This window comes from Channa argus, chromosome 2, assembly GCF_033026475.1.
Source record: "Channa argus isolate prfri chromosome 2, Channa argus male v1.0, whole genome shotgun sequence".
NCBI lineage: Eukaryota > Metazoa > Chordata > Actinopteri > Anabantiformes > Channidae > Channa > Channa argus.
The window spans coordinates 2487187-2505511 of NC_090198.1; the positions used below are offsets into that span (position 1 = coordinate 2487187).

Below are 18325 nucleotides of genomic sequence, written 5' to 3' on the forward strand. Positions count from 1 at the left end.
CTTTTTAAAGGGCTATATAGATAAATTGGATTAGATTACTAACCTAATGTGAGTAGAGAAGATGTAAAGTTAGTTTTAGCATCTGTATGGTGATTGTGGACACGATTACTTTAGAAAATTTGCGAAATCATCCTATTACGATTATGAATGTGCTGCAAAAAGTGAAGCACCCAAGTGATCCCTCAGAATTACTGACCTAGTCATCTATGAGAAAAGCAGGCCTAAGCGAATGCCAAAAATAGCAGCTAGACTTTTACAAAGCTACTGTAGTCAAATGCTGTCATTAGTCTGAAGGCGTCAGTATGGTGTAGCAGAGGTGGCAGTCGAAAAGCTAATGAAACAGGTCAGGGAAGGTGAGATCAGATCAGACTGTAATGCTGCCCTGTGGGACACTGGGAATGCTGCGTCCTTCTCTACCCAGAGGCCACGCTCAAAGCTTATTGTCTTGCTGAGAAAAGGTGCGTCTAATCTGATAGGGATAGGGCACAGTTGATTGTGCAGCTAGCTACTGTCTGGGAATTGAACCCCCTCATTTCTCAAATGTTCTTCAGAAAATTGTACCATATAAAACCCACATACATAGTTTTTACAAAGATTCTATTTTTCAACACATGTTTCTTATTTAGGATTTGCTCTTAAGTAGAATCTACACACAGTAAATACCATCCTTTCATTCATTTGAGGGCTGACTAGTTTGTGAAAAACAATTAGTTAATGGTTTTTCTTTCATTCTAAGCTTCTACAATGTTATTGAATTTACATTACAGTAATAGTTTTATCATTGATATATATTTGTATATTATTTTCACTTTTCGAGAAATCATTCTGGCCTTTTAAACTTAATAAAAAGTACCCTAACTCTTCAGTTTACAATGCACAATGTCACAGTTTAATGTGACATTATACTTCCCCCTTTACCAGCTACCTCCACAACACGAGGATGTGCATCTTGACCTCTTTTGGCACTGGACTGCAGAGACGCTCAATTCAGATAACTCTGGGCAAATCTGTTCTAGAGAAGACAGGTGTCTCTCTTCTGTGATTGGATATAGACACTACCGTCCTTCTGGCTTTTAAATATGTATTAATAATAATAATAATATATAATATATATAATAATAATATTTTTTTAAACTTAATCAGTTGTGCTCCTTTCTGCTGACATGGTGTTAACGAAAGTACGTATGTTATTTTATATCCATTACTGATGGTGCTAAATCTGACAGTTTGTTTGCTGTTGGCTTCCTGCAACAGAGTCTCCATAACATGTCTTTCAGCCATGTGGCGTGCAGTGCTCCGCTGTCTGTAGGTTTCATGTGGCTGTTTCTGACTTTCTCAGCATTTATTTTCTGTTTCTATGTGGGACTCGTGTGTGTGCACACAGCTCTCCATTGTCATACCGTTTAAGAAAATTAGTGAGGTGTTTACCAATGTCAATAACACTAAAAAGGACTTTCAAATTTAGAGTTATTTACAGTGGGATTCATCATTATGATAAAACAGGTGCAAGCAATTTTTGCAGTTTAAGAACGTGTCATGAATCTGACGTAGCCTTTTTTCTTAATAACAAATTTTTGAAAAAGTGTAGGTCTATCTTGCTGAGTGAGGCCCTGTGTTTTTATTTTGGAAAACTCAACTCAACTCATGAGTGAATTAGTTGTGTTCACCGATTCTCTAATTTACCATTTTATTCATCAACAATACTACTATTACTAATAATGATAATATATTCATCATCATCATCATCATCATGGTCATGTTTTCCACGACAACCCTGTGTATTTACCTTCTGATGCCATCAGGGTGATAGTGGTAGAGCAGGTAGAGCAGGTATCCACCAATCCTAGGGTTGTTGGTTTGATCCCTGGCTCCTCCTGTCACCAACTTAGTTGCTTCTGGTGCTGCAGAGCAGCTCCCCTGTGTGTGTGAATGGGTGAATGAGAAGCAGTGTGAAATGCTTTGGATACCAATAGGTAGAAAAGTGCTATATAAGCAGACCATTTATTATCTCAGATACTGGTCAGGACAATATCTCGATAAATACTTTATTAATCTCCAGAGGGAAATGTTTTTGTTGCAGTAGCTGTTACACTATAAGATACCAATGGAGTTAAAAAAAGTAATAACAACACTGTTAAAACACTGTGCATTGTGCAGTTTAGTTATGTGAACAGTCCTAAAAAGCCAGAAATATGTTCCTGTATTATTCATTGACATGCCTTAGTGCATGCTGTATACTATTTGTACTAATGTGCATATGCAGAATCTGAAATATGTAGATTTAGATTTTATAAAAAGTATTAGTTTTGAAGGCAGCATGGTGGTGGAGTTGTTAGCGCTGGTCTACGGTTGCTGGCTGCAACCTTTCTGTTCTTCTTCCTCTGCTTTTTCCTCCCACAGTCCAACGACATGCATATTAGGTTAATTTGTGACTCTAAATTACCCCAAACAACAAATCTTGCAAATGCACAAAAACAAAAGTGTGCTGGGTTTAATGAAACACTAATAACCAAATTTATTAAATACTGGACTAATATAATATGCACCCTGTCCATGCGCACATCGTAGTCTCTAACACTGTATTTGTACACCAACAATGTACTGGTATTATTCAAGAGGCATGAGAACAGCAAACTTTTCCCAAACATATTTTTGAGGAACCTATTTATGTTGACTTCACTCTGACTTTAACAAGCAATTCCAAAGACAATTATTGGTTAGACGTGACTGCTGCTTTTACTGTTTATGTGGAGACTCAAGACTATGTGTACTTTAACGTTGTTTTTGTTTCCAAACTTCTTCACATGAAAAGAAAAATGGGGCTTATATGCATTGTTGTATCCCTGTTTATGTGATCTCATCAATCTAACGATGTTCAGTTTAAATCATATGCGTCGTTTTTCATTTCCAAGTAAAAACTGGTTTTACCTGGGAATAACTGTAGCAGTAACCGTAAATGTAACAGTAATAACTGTTTTTTTATATCTTCATCAGGCTGTTATTTTAAGTTATTTTAATAATGCACTAAATATCAAGCTGGTTGATGCTTGGAAGTTGAAACCATGAAAAAAAAATGATGTGAATAATGTGAATTGTTGTAAACACGAAAAATGTGATGAGAAATTTTTTTTAATTTGAGAAACAGCATGTTGTTACCAGCATGTCGGAGCCGTGCAACTAATAAAAAAGGTTCAATCACTCGACTAGAGCGGCAGTGGAGTTATACAAACATCATTAACACGCCCACTCCATCGGTTTTAATCCTTCAAATGATTTGGGACAGAGCACAGTGCTACACGCGTGAACTCACGCATAATACGGACATTGCACTAGGGGGCTCGTAGGATATAATCAGCAGCATTGTATTCAAACATTTTCGTTCACACTAACACATGCCTCTAAAAAAGTCAGGGTAATGTCAGAATTCCACTGTATGTCTGAAAGGGGCTATAGTATACAGAAACAGGAGTTTCTGTATTTGTGTTTTTACCCCTGTTAAAGGGCAGAGGAGGTTTAACACCTGCTGCCTGTTTCCAAACTGACCAGGGGAAACTGTCTTTTATATGTCATTATTAACTAACGCATAACTCAAGCACATGTCTTTATTAACTTATGCTTTATGATGGCTGAAGGGATTGATGTTTGTTGGATTGTTCAATAGGCCTAAACCTAAACAATTAGCAACACAAAAGAAGGCTAAAGTCCAGATACATAAAGGTGTTTTGTTATTTGGTAAGGCAGTCGTCCACAGGGTCAGTGGTTCCATCCCCGATTATGGCTATATGTCGAAGTATCCCTGGGCAAGACACTGAACCCCTAACAGCCCATTCCCCTCCCCAGCTGTGCAGTGCCGGTAGAAATTGGGGAGGGTTGCGTCAAGAAGGGCATCCGTCGTAAAAAAAACTGGGCCAAATCAAGCTCAAGACCTATTAACTTCCTGTTAGTGATCGTGATTGACTACAGCTAGTGTACATATACGGATTTGTTTGACAGCACTCATTGAATTGACCAGCACAATACTATAGGAAATTTCACAACTGCAAATTTTAAGTACAGTTCAAATAATTGTACATAAATACAAGCTATTAAGAGGTATAGCCACTTTTTAAATGGTAGAAGAAGACTCAGATTGTCTCACTCAGCTAAGAGAAAACTGGTTTGGATGGTCAGGAACATTGTAGGAACCATTACAATACAGGTCTGCACTGTAGTGCTAGCATCATGTTCGGAACCTGTTTTGCTGCCAATGGACCTAGTGCATTACGCAGAGTAGATGAAATAATGAAGAAGGAATACTCAGAATTCTTCAACATAACTTCAAACCATCAGGAAGATGGTGGAAACTTGAATACCCAAGTGCACAAAGCTGGTTGTGGAGTGGATAAAGCCGGTTTTAGGAAAGTCCTGACTTCAACACTGTCAAAAATGTGTGAATTGTGCTTCCAAGTCAGGTCTGTACCATAGAGCCAACAAATGTAATTGAACTTAACAATTTGTGCCCGAAAATAGTGACCAAATATCCAACCAGAGTTCTGCCAGAAGCTCATTTTAGGCTACTAAAAGTGTGAAATTGCTAAGGGACATTGCTAAGGGACATTTAACCAAATGTGTTGACGATGTGCTGTATTTGTATTTTTGACCGTGTATGTTTAGTTTTGAGCAGCTTAGAACAGTGGTGAACGTACGTTTTTAAATTAATAAAAACAGTATGTTCAACCCTGTTTCAAGAAATCAATTAAAGTCCAATTTTGCCATGACAGACTTGTGTTTGCAACTGTAGACCAGAACAATTACTTAACAAATCAGAAGTGTGCTTGTGAATGCATTTTGTTTTTCCTCTCAGCTCTGAACTAAGATGTTTGGAACCTCTGAACAGATTAGCCAACGTGTAGGTGATCCACCAATTCCATCTGTGGATAAAAACGGGACTCACTATGTTAATTTTTGTAGCTTTGTCATCATTACAACATTAAAAAACACACCAACAAATCATCCATAATAAAATGTGCTGAAGGCACACAATGCTCACAGCCCCTCAGCACTTTGTGCTGTCTGCATCTTATATGAAATCCAGGTGCAGACCAACATTACTTTGGCTACTAAACTGGATAAAATGTACAAGTAATATTCTTTTTAAACAGTAATGTAAGCTGTTACTTTACAGACATCTTCCCTTGTGTGAACAAGATCGTAAAACAATGATCTTAAAAGTATAAATAGTTAAGCAAACTAACCAGGATGTTTATTCTTATCCTAACCTAAACTTCAATCTTGGCATGTGATATGAACTGTGTGAATAAGAAAATAAAATGTGAGACATATCTTCACAGGAGGGAAGAGACAGAGTGAAAGTCTGGGTTTGTTAAAGAAAACTTGCCAGAGAAGTTCACAGAGGAAGTTACCGCGTCAACTGGAATATATTAATACTATTTTGTGTTTGCATTAAAACACTGCCCATATAAAACTGGCATAACTTGAAACACTGTGAGTTTGTTAATTTAATTATGAGTTAACAGTTGACAAAGATGCTCAGTATAAAGATAAATATACTGTTCTGTGGGGTAGGGGGTCTGGTGGTTCAGTGGTAGAGCATTGGATTGGGATGCAAAAGGTCGCAGGTTTGAATGGCCCCATGTGTGGCTAATGGCGCCGCTCAGCCACCAAGGGCCACACTGGTGCTTGTCCCCTGCCTGAATAAAACTGGAGGATTGCGGTAGGAAGGGCAGCCAGCGTAAAAACTCATGCTGAATCAACGTGCACAACACATTCTGCTGTTGTGACCCCTGACGGGACTGTAAATTTAAAACTAATTGACCCTTATTTAAAAAAAAAGTTCAAGTGTTGTAAAACGATGTGAAAAATTGCCTCCATCAAATTTAAATAAAAATGTTCTCTCTCTCTCTCTCTCTCTCTCTCTATATATATATATATATATATATATATATATATATATATATATATTGCAGATATTTGTCATAATTATAATCTAGTCTTGAACACTTTTTATTACGTGTTTTGAGTATAAAATTAATGTCTGAGTTTTGTTTACTACCACAATCGTGTAAAGATAGTGTTGAATCCTAAGTTTACAGTTAGAGATTTATATTACATTTAATATCTTTTTTTAACATTGTATTATGATAATGAGAATTGGCAATATTAATAAAACACAGCCTTGCAGCTTTTTTATTTCTTGCTTTAGATGTAAATTTAATAATGTTTAACCCTTATTAAAAAAATAACAATGTAAAATGACTGTGGTGCAGGAAGATAGAGCAGTTGTCCACCAATCTCACAGTTGTTGGTTCAGTCCCCCTTAAACAGGTTGTCCATGACCGATGACTGAATCAGTAAAGTAAGTGTGGTTATTGTACCAGCACGTTGAAGGGTGATGACTTATTGCTCTCTGGGGAAACTGTAGTCATGCATGAGTGGATGACTTGACCATAGCTTTCTAGCTCCATCTTTGTGTTTAATCTTTAACACGATTTCTAAAACTCACTGCATCACAATGCATATATGGCTGTATTGATGTTTTTTTGTTTAATTTCTCACCATATGCTGTAGTGTGATTGTGAGTCATATAAAAGCCCACTTACCAAAGGTGCTGGCTTGCTGCGAAACAAACACACAAACAAACAAAAAACACACACATCTTATTATCTTATTAATTCCATTAAAGGTTGCATATATTTTGCATATATTTGTTTCAGCTGAAAAGAAGTTTCAGGATAACTTTAAAAAAATAAATACAATTTTTTATCACTATCTTGCTTCCATTGTACAGATTCAGGGAAATGAGAAATCACATTAAACCTCAGACTTTAGGGCAAATGGTTTAGCCTTTACTCACAATAAACAATTTAAAACAACCATAGCCTTAATAGCATATTTGTGTTTTTACAAAATCAGAAAAAAAGACTATTAATATTACAGTTGATTCTCTGATGCACTTAAACAATGAATTAATAATTAATTAATATTAAGTAGTTAATAGTGTATTTTTCCGTAGAGGCTTTTGTAATTAATACATTGAACATTATTTTATTGGTTTGGACCTGTGTAATGTGTACTGCAGTGAAAAGTGAAAGCAGCTGATGTTCATTTCCAAATTTGTCTTCCACAGTCCTTCAACAGCAAACACTGTCTTGTATTTATTTATCATTCTTCATTACTGCTTCATTACCTGTCTCTGTTGTCCTCTATCTCCCTCTCTCTCCCTGCAGCCTTTCTGCATTTTGTTTGACAACATTTAATGGGATTTTTAATTGTAAGTCAGTTTCCTACAGCTGCTAAATGTATTGCTTTTTTCCCTCCCGCTCTCACTCTCTGGCAACGTGTGTGTGTGTGTGTGTGTGTGTCTGTTTCTGTGTGTAAAGAGAGAGAAAGTGAGAGATGCAATTACAGCTTAATGGCAATTTTTACCATACATGCAATTGCTAATTTGGCTAACGTCTTTTCATAACAACACCGTGATGGTAGCGAAATGATATTCATTTGCCAAATACGTAGCAGTATTTAAATTTCCCTACACATTAACTATTACACTGTAATGGTGGCATTGAAACATTGTTATCCATGAGCAGTGTTGGGTAGTAAAAAATTTCTTGTGTTACAGTACTGTGAGTCCTTTGTTAAAATTAGTTATTTAGAGTGATTTAGAATGTTGGTCTGTTCCTATAGTGAAAGAAGTAGACATCTTTAAAAAAAGCAACAATACAAGTCCTGCATAAGAACAAAATTAGCATGCAAAAAAATGGATGGATGGAAATGTAATTAAACACACATTCCTTTGCGACTGAACTGCAACTGCTCACATTGTACATGAAACTAGAAGGGGGCAGCAAGGTGATAGAGCGGTTAGTGCTGCTGCCTCACAGCTAGAAGGTTTGTGCCTTGGCCTGCTGTGGCCTTTCTGTGTGGAGTTTGCATGTTAGGTTAATGGGCGACTCTAAAATTGCCCATTGCACATGTTCTCCCTAAGCTTGCGTGGTTTTACTCTTGCTTCCCAAGCTAATTTTATTATCCCCAAGAGGCAGTTTGTTTTCAGGTGAGCAGCACAAATCAAACAATACACACACGAACATAACAACAAATATACAACAAATAAGTATTTATCATTTGCATTTATACGCTATACTGAGACTTTTAAATTTTGTTCTCAAACATCTGGAGGGGCCCAAGTCCCTTGCGAGGCTAATTTTATTGACTTCTCCTGTGCTTTTGATGAGTTCGCTCCCTCCTCTTCTGCATCCAGCATCATGTTAGCCTCATGTCTAGCTGACAGACTAAAAAACATTTAAAACATTGATGCTGGCCTAATTTTTTAGCTGATGGATTTTTATTAAACATTTTTAAAAAAACCCGACTAAAGTAAATTCAACTTTATTTATATAGCGCCAATTCACAACAAAGTCATCTCAGGGCACTTTACAGAGTAAAGTCAAGATTATAAAGAGGTATAGGGAGAACCCAACAATTCTCCCTGGAGCAAGCCATAGGCAACACTGGAGAGGAAAAACTCCCTTTAACGGAAGAAACCTCCAGCAGAACCAGGCTCAGGGTGGGCAGCCATCTGCCTCGACCGGTTGTGGTGAGTGGAAAGGGGAGAGAGAAAAGAAAAGAGCAACAAAAAGCAACAACAAAACATCGGGCAGATTGGTAGGACCAGTAGCTGCACGCTGGTAGACACACAGATTCAAAGCCAGGGACACCTGCAGGGAAGGACATAGAGAGGGAGACAGAGAAGGACAAAGACAACTAAGGGAGAGAACACACAGAGTTAATGACATACAGTGGTGACAATTGCGGGGTGAGAGAAGAGATGGTCAAGAGGAGGAAAGGAGCTCAGTTCCTCGGGGGGTGGGTCCCCCAGCAGCCTAAGCCTATAGTAGCCTGACTATAACAAACTAGAATGGGCATTTCCTGCAGAAAATGCGTGTGATTGCTGAAAGCCAGCCGCCGCACCTGCTGCAGCCATCGCCGAATCTGCAGCTCTGAACGTTGTAGAAGCAACAGGCAATACTGTAGCATGTGTAGTTTTTTAAAATATTGAACAACTAGTGAGTTGCAGTACCGCGAACGGCCGCCAGGTGACGCACGTGGTAGTACTAAAGGCCCTGTACAACATAGAAGTGAAATCAGAAAGAAAAAAATAATTTTTTTGAGTTAAAAAACGAGTTAAATAACTGACCACACGGTGGCGCTAGAGAGCCCACACTGCAACATGTGAAGCATTTCATCGTTGGGCAGCTTTCCTGAAAGTTTCATAACAATATCACGTGTAGTTTCCGACATACAGCCATGTGAAGATTGCTCTCATAGACGGCAAAAAACAAATCATACAAATATTCATAATAATTATTGTACATCAGCTGTCAGCCCACAGAGTAATACATGAACTCTCCTAACTGTACTTAACATATTACAGTTGGAACCATGTTTCTAGCTGTAAGCATGTAGGACTAGTAGCATGTCAAAACAACTAACATATACAGGCTGATATCTGACCACACGGTGGCGCTATAGAGCCCACGCTGTAACATGTGAAGCATTTCATTATGGGACAGCATCCCACAAAGCAGCATCATGCTACCATGTGTAGTTTTTAAGATATTACAGTTTAAACATCACTTCCATAGACTTTCCATTCAAAAAAAAATTCATATTAATATTCATAATAATTACATTACATTAGCTGACAGCACAGAAGGTAGTGAGCACACCTCTCCCAACCATGCTTAACATATTACAGTTGGAACCATGTTTGCAGCTTTTACCATTTAGGACTTACAGCGTGCCGAAAAACGGGCGGAAGAATAAGGAATAATAATAATAACTAGAATGGGCATTTCCTGCAGAAAATGCGTGTGATTGCTGAAAGCCAGCCGGTGCACCTGCTGCAGTCATCGCCGAATCTGCAGCTCTGAACATTGTAGAAGCGACAGGCAACACTGTAGCATGTGTAGTTTTTTAGAATATTGAACAACTAGTGAAAGCACATGAAACAATGAAGAAGTTTTCAATTGCTATTCACCAACTGTCCAGCAGATGGCAGCCTGTCCAAAGAAATCAACTGTTGCCATCTTGCCCTCTCAACACTAATGAAGTTCTGAGGATAAAATACCAAAAAAAAAAAAAACACCCACAATAGCGCCCCCCAGTGGAGAAACGTTTAACACGCGTGTTTAGGGCAGTGTCCTGCACATATTTGTAAAGTTTCATTCAAGTCAGTCATTGCATTAGCTTAAAAAAAAAAGATCGAAACAGTTGCAGTACCGCGAACGGCCGCCAGGTGGTGCACGTGGTAGTACTAAAGGCCCTGTACAATATAGAAGTGAAATCAGAAAGAAAAATTTTTTTTTTTTGAGTTAAAAAACGAGTTAAATAACTGACCACACGGTGGCGCTAGAGAGCCAATACTGTAACATGTGAAGCATTTCATCATGGGGCAGCATGGGTCAAAGTTTCATAACAATATCACGTGTAGTTTCCGAGATACAGCCATGTGAAGATTGCTCTCATAGACGGCAAAAAACAAATCATACAAATATTCATAATAATTATTGTACATCAGCTGTCAGAATACTGGAAACAACAAATACTGGAAACAACAATAGTGTGATTGCTTTCAGCAATCACACTAACTAGAATGGGCATTTCCTGCAGAAAATGCGTGTGATTGCTGAAAGCCAGCCGCTGCACCTGCTGCAGCCATCGCCGAATCTGCAGCTCTGAACGTTGCAGAAGCGACAGGCAACACTGTAGCATGTGTAGTTTTTTAAAATATTGAACAACTAGTGAAAGCACATGAAACAATGAAGAAGTTTTCAATTGCTATTCACCAACTCTCCAGCAGATGGCAGCCTGTCCAAAGGAATCACCTGTTGCCATCTTGCCCTCTCAACACTAATGAAGTTCTGAGAATAAAATACCAAAAATAAAAAACACCCACAATAGCGCCCCCCAGAGGAGAAACGTTTAACATGCGTGTTCAGGGCAGTGTCTTGCACATATTTGTAACGTTTCATTCAAGTCAGTCATTGCATTAGCTTAAAAAAAAAGATCGAAACAGTTGCAGTACCGCGAACGGCCGCCAGGTGGCGCACATAGTAGTACTAAAGGCCCTGTACAATATAGAAGTGAAATCAGAAAGAAAAAAAAATTTTTTTTTGATGTAAAAAACGAGTTAAATAACTGACCACACGGTGGCGCTAGAGAGCCCACACTGTAACATGTGAAGCATTTCATCGTTGGGCAGCTTTCCTGAAAGTTTTATAACAATATCACGTATAGTTTCCGAGATATAGCCGTGTTAAGATTGCTCTCATAGACGGCAAAAAAGAAATCATACAAATATTCATAATAATTATTGTACATCAGCTGTCAGCCCACAGAGTAAAACGTCATCTCTCCTAACTGTACTTAACATATTACAGTTGGAACCATGTTTCTAGCTGTAAGCGTGTAGGAGTAGTAGCATGTCAAAACAACTAACATAAACATGGTGGTAACTGACCACACGGTGGCGCTATAGAGCCCACGCTGTAACATGTGAAGCACATCATGATGGGACAGTAGTAATCAAGGTTTCATAACAATATCACGTGTAGTTTACAAGATACAGCCGTGTGAAGATTGCTCTCATAGACGGCAATGCAAAAAAAAAATCATACAAATATTCATAACAATTATTGTACATCAGCTGTCAGCCCACAGAGTAATACATCAACTCTCCTAACTCTACTTAACATATTACAGTTGGAACCATGTTTCTAGCTGTAAGCGTGTAGGAGTAGTAGCATGTCAAAAAATGCACAAAAACATGCTGATATCTGACCACACGGTGGCGCTATAGAGCCCACACTGTAACATGTGAAGCATTTCATTATGGGACAGCATCCCACAAAGCAGCATCATGCTACCATGTGTAGTTTTCGAGATATTGCAGTTTAAACATCACTTCCATAGACTTTCCATTCAAAAAAAAATTCATATTAATATTCATAATAATTACAGTACATTAGCTATCAGCACACAGGATAATAGCACACCTCTCCCAACCATGCTTAACATATTACAGTTGGAACCATGTTTGCAGCTTTTAGCATTCAGGACTTACAGCACGCCGAAAAACGTACGGAAGAATACGGAATAATAATAATAATAATAATAATAATAATAAAATTAAATACTGGAAACAACAATAGTGTGATTGCTTTCAGCAATCACACTAATAATAATAATAATAATAAAATTAAATACTGGAAACAACAATAGTAAACTAGTAGTAAACAACAATAGTAACTAAAACCTTTATCAAAGAGGAAGGTTTTAAGCGTAGACTTAAAAGTAGAGAGGGTTTCTGCTTTCTGAATCTGAACTGGGAGCTGTTTCCACAGGGAAAGGAGCTTGATAGGTAAAGGCTCTACCTCCCATCCAAATTCTGGGAATCATAATGAGGCCTCCATTCTGAGATCGAAGTGGTCTACAGGGATGATATAGTACTATGAGGTCCTTTATATATGGTGGACCTTAACCGTTTAGAGCTTTATACTTAAGAAGGAGGGTTTTAAATTCTATTCTAGATTTTATGGGAAGCCAATGGAGAGAAGCTAGTGAAGGTGAAATATGATCTCTCTTGCTAATTCCAGTCAGCACTCTTGCTGCAGCATTTTACATTAATTGCAGGCTCTTTAGGGAGTTAGTGGGGCATCCTGAAAGTAGGGAATTACAGTAGTCCAACCTAGAGGTAACAAATACATGGAGTAGCTTGTCGGCATCACTTTCAGACAGGATGCTCCGAATTTTGGCAATGTTCTGTAGGTGGAAGAAGGCTGTTTTAAAGATTTGGTTATATGCGAGGTAAAGGACAAATCCTATTCAAATATGAGTCCAAGGTTCCTTGCAGTAGTACTGGAGGCCAGAATTTTGCCATGTACACTAACAATATGGTTGGACATCATATTTCTGAGATTTGTAGGCCTAAATACTACGACTCAAATCTGTTAATATAACACCTGCTACCTGATCTATATCTGTACGCTCTTTAAAACTGTTGAGCAACTAGAAACACCTTTATTGTTATTGCGCACAAATACTTATTACAATGTATTATGTACATTGTACAGGACAGACCTGGTGGGTGAGCTGGGATCTGATGCTGCAGAGTTTGAGCTACCAGGCTTTGAGCTTATTCCCTCAGTGGTCACATGTTGCACAAACATGTTACGAATGTTGATTTGACATGAGTTTTACACCGGATGCACTTTGTGCCGTCCATCCTTCCATTTTGTCAGGGCTCAGGACAGGCACCAGCAGCTGTACCCTGAGAGTTAAAATCAGTCTATCCAGGAGGTCAAATACACTGTCTTGAAGTTTGTGAAATCTCATGAAAGGTACCCCGATTTATTTCATGTGCCTCACAGAGTTTGACCTTCTCTGATTGGTCAGAAGGGAGACCCTCCACTCAAAGACATTTAAAAGTGAATATCTCTGCACTGCTGCCACGTCTGTCCCTTGAGTCTGTCCCATGGGTTTAATATTATATCAAATAAAGTGACCCTAGTTTGATTCAGGTCTATATCCTGAGGTATAATGACTCGAATTTATTTAGATAAAAAGAGAAACAACTACAGTTCCTTTTTCATATCAAATAAATCAAACCAGCACATGTATTCAATGTGTGTTCAGTGTGTGGAAAAACTCAAATGTGTTAGTGTCAAATACACAGAGGGCTTTGTTGTTGGTGACATTCCAACAAGTAAACTAGTTGTCAGCCAGTGTCGCTTCACTTTTTTTGGACTGGTATAAGGTGAAGGTGAACTCAGCAGTAAAAGTGGGTGAAACATGAATATATGCCAAATACATAACTGATGTGGCTCCTGGAAGCTCCAGTTTTCACTCCTTGTACATTCCTACTGTTACCATTTCCACTATGTCCTTCAGCCTGTTCTCCCCATTACCCATCTCCCTCCTCCTCTTTATCTTTCCTTCTCTTGTGTCTCTTCAAGATCCTGCATTTTGAAGTAATCAGGCCTCAGCAGGCAAACTAACTGTGAGGAGTGAGGAGTGCTATGTGAAGTTAAAGTGAGAGGCCCTGGAGGGGAAACACAGAAAGTGCTAATTGTTCCCTTCTTACAACTTCAAAGATTAAACTAATGTCAAACAGTTTGGGGTGACTGCAATTCCAGATTTGTTTGCTCACATGAATGTGTGAGAAAATGATGTTACAGCAGACATGGTGTTAGTGCTGTGTTGGAAGATGATTAAATATATCACTGCCTGTGTGATTAATGATTAGATTTAAAAGAATTTAATATGATACCACTACATCCCCAACTGACTGTGGCCTTTCTCTCTGGAGTTTATATGTTATTCCCGTGCTTGTGTGGGCTTTCTCCCTCAGTGAAAAGACATGCATGGTAATTGGTGACTGTAATTGGTGACTAAGGACCTGAAGGCTTTGTTTGTGTTTATAAAGCAGATTGGGAGCAGAAGAGGCCAAGGAGCAAAGCAAATTGCAGGACAATGATCATAACACAGAAATGTGTTTTGTTTGAAGCTTGATCACAAAGTCTTTAAAAGTGAAGACCCAGATTTGTCCTCGTAAAACAAAGCAAGGCTTCCCACATTTACACTTCATTGTCACCTCATTGATTGAAACACCTGACTGTAACCCGCCTACCAAAATAAACGATAATCCTATAAGTTCACTAATTTTTAAAATAAATATTCAAGGTTGCATCATTTTCCAAACTAAATAAATAATAAGCATAATGATTTTATCTTATTTGATTATCTGGGTTTTAACTAACTTTCAAAAATCCGATCAAGTTTTAGGTCATATTTATGCATAAATTAAGAACATTCTTGAAGGATTTCAAATTTTACGTCCTCCTGAATGTCAGATATAACATTAGTAAGGAAAGTGTTGTCATAACATACTGAACTCATTGCCAGAGCTACTAAAATAAAACCCATGTCTTTAATAGTGCAGCTCCCCAAGTCACTAATTAGTGGGCAGAAAAGCTTTTCTGTCAAAATATTTAAACCGTCACAAACAGTTTTAGTCCATGATTAATCACATGTGGTAAACTGTCCTGAGGCAGATGACTCAACTGCTACCTGCTCATTCATTACAGCTGGCTGTAAATAGAAGCAGCAGCTAAACATTTTTTGATTAGCGTTAATTTGCAGATGTGTGCGGGCTGTTTCCTTAACAATCTTAATTTCAAAAGGTAGAATTTGTGGCCTATTGTGCTTAGAGCTCAGTTAAAGACAGGAAGGTACTGTATTGGAATTCCATACGTGTTCAATAGAGCTCTAGTCTGAGTGTCTCTCCCTTTAAAGTCCACAAGACTGAACTAAGCTCTGGTAAACAGCTGTGAGGGTGGAGGGAAGAAGACAGGTTTTAAATATAAATTCATGTGCATAGTTTGTGTTCAAAAGAGTATTTGGCAAATTTGGTGCCATTTATTGACTTCACAAACCCACCATTCTTTAGAAGACAAACAAATAGTCAAAACTCAAGCAATGAAGACATGAAGCCTGAAAAATGCTCTAAAGTGAGAAAACACAATAAAACTTGGGGAACAAGATGAATTCCTCGCTTTGTACTTTTTCAGGATTTTCGGAAACTTCTGTTGTTTTATAACTTGTTTCTCTTATGTTCTGTGTGTTCTGTATATGTTTGTTCTTTGTTTGATTTTTGCAATATAGCCAAAACATGTCTTTCCGTCCAATTTTTGTGATTGGGATATCTTAGGATTGTCTTCAGGGTATTTCTCCGGACATTCTTTTGGACCCAAGGATGAGCTTATTAGATTTTTGTTTTACAAAGGTCAAGGTCATTTTTTATAATTACATTTGTCAGATTTTATTACCAGAATAACTTGCAAGGGAGATTCAAAACAAGAAAAACGTGTAAATCAAGAAGGCAATAGTCCAAAGTGCTATAGGGAAAAAAATGTGATGTAAGTATAAGACAGACTACATAACCTAAAAGGCATGAACCAGGGCCAGAGTCTGCCACAAAACTGTCTGCCGTTAGTTGAGCTTATTGCTTTGATTGTGTGGTTATAATGGAGCGAAACTCATATGACTGGACCAACATTTTATCGACTTAGATCTCTGCTGATGTGGCAGGACATAACGAGGACAATGTTCAGAGAGACAAGTTACTAAATCAACCAGAAACTATAAAAGAATTCAGGACAATAGATTTTGTAAAGGGAGGGAAGCATGTCTCCACATCACTAAAGTTCCAGAAATTAAATTTTTTGGCCAAACTATTACCTTATTTACAACCTGTTAGATCATCTGATGGCTTGTATTAGTAATTTCAGCAAACTTTAGCAAACACTTTGGTGAGTAAGATAATATCAGACTTTAAAGATAAATACAAAGTTGTAATAACAATAATTTTCCTTTAAGGTGTGTGTGTGTGTTAGTGTGTCTTCCGATTTCTGTGTGTGTGTCTGATGCATTAGTGGTTATTTATTGTAACTTGTCTCCTCTGCTATATATACTGTGACTGAACTCTTTTAAACTTGTGTCTCTCTCTTTTTTCCTTCGATCCCAAACACAGTACAGTATAACTTCTGTTTCTGTTGTTTGATCTACTTTCTTCTGAGCATTGAATGTTAAATCGCTATGTGTGTGTGTGTGCGCGTGCGTGCATGCGTGTGTGTGTGTTAAAGATCTATCGGCGTTGCTGGCTGGTGTTTAAGAAATCATCCAGTAAAGGACCTCGACGTCTGGAGAAATACCCTGATGAGAAATCTGCCTACATCCGAACTTGTCCGAAGGTAAGTGCAGGTTATGTGACAGGTCTGTAGGAGAAAGCCAAAGATAAAGAGCTGACACACACATTCACATGCTGATGGAGATGAAAGCAGCCATCCTTCACATTAAAGTCGGACTTTTTTACTTTTGAGATCAGTGAGAATCAGCAGTCAATCTTGCTTTTTTCTTTTTATTCACACGGTCTCTCATCTTTCATTCTCCATCATCATCACCTATCCTTCACCTGATCTTCTTTTTCTGCTTTTACACTCCTTTACTTAGCATCTTTTAACACACCAGTGGACTGAGGGTTAAGTTGTAGTGTGACCTTGCTCTATGTTTTTCTTCAATGTAACTGCAACAACATACATGTCAGGCCTTTTACTGAAAGTTTCACGATTGTACAAAACTGTACAAAACAACTCCATAGAAACCATTGACTTGGTTTAACCTTTCCAGGTGAATGTGTTTTGATTCTGATCATTTCTGAACTTGTGCTGAGACTGAATATAATGAGAATCTTGTAACCTCACCTCATTTGTGCAAATTTGGCAGCTGCCCTTGACTCTGCTGTATGGCAGACAGTATAGGGGACAAGACGAAAGTATTGAATGATATGTAGAATGTAGTATTTAAAATATGATAGAACACTTCACCTGTCTAGGGTTCTATTTAACAAGTAGGCCCTCTAATGTATGTGGTTTACATGATGTAAAAACTTAAACAATTCACCTGAAGAACAAGATTTGATAGTATTAGACAAACACTGGCCATCTGGCATGTAGTATCTGCTGTTTGCTCATGTGACGACACTACTCTAAACTCTTAGGAACTAACCTCTACCTGTCGTTAACAATGTTACCCTTCACCTGTTTCCTAGGTGACAGAGATTAGCAACGTAAAGAATGTCACACGTTTGCCCCGGGATACCAAGCGTCAGGCTGTGGCTATTGTGTTTACAGATGACACCTCACGCACATTCACCTGTGAATCTGGTAATGCATAGACAGACACACATACACACATGTTTAGAAGCACAGCTCCACATGCATGTCGATCCATAATAAGAAAACTATGCAGCTATTTCAGTTAATTCACAAAATAAAAATATAAACCTGAAACTATGGAAAAACTATGGCCTCGTTAAAGTACTTGTCTGACAGTTGCCACAGATACAAAATGAAAACCAAAGAAACTGTAATTCATACATTCTCATTATCTTTTTAAAAAGCTTAAGTTAACTGTCTATCAGATAGTCAAGTAAGTAATGGTACAATATTCTGTGCTTTGTTTAAGACTAAGATGAAAAAATATTAATCTCATGCTTGTGCACAGTATTAATTCTAAATAGATTTGACAAATGAAAAGGGCAGCTTTAAAAAAATTGAATTCATTTTTCCAAATTTTCAGTGTTTATTTTAAAAAATCAAAATGATAACAACATAGAACTTAGAGAGCAATCATTTCAATTCTTTACATTCAAAGCTTGAAGAATCACATCTATGCTAACCAATGTGAAGTGATCTCTCTTTCTGTCTCT

At 37.9% G+C, this 18325-nt stretch overlaps 1 protein-coding gene across 1 annotated transcript in view; it reads left to right on the forward strand.

Annotated features, from left to right (window-relative positions):
* Positions 1–18325, forward strand: part of dok4 (docking protein 4) — a 70891-nt gene that overhangs the window by 42226 nt on the left and 10340 nt on the right. The window contains exons 3-4 of the mRNA XM_067494420.1: positions 16701–16808; positions 17666–17780. Of these exons, the coding sequence (XP_067350521.1) occupies positions 16701–16808; positions 17666–17780 (223 nt within the window). The remainder of the gene's footprint in view (positions 1–16700; positions 16809–17665; positions 17781–18325) is intronic.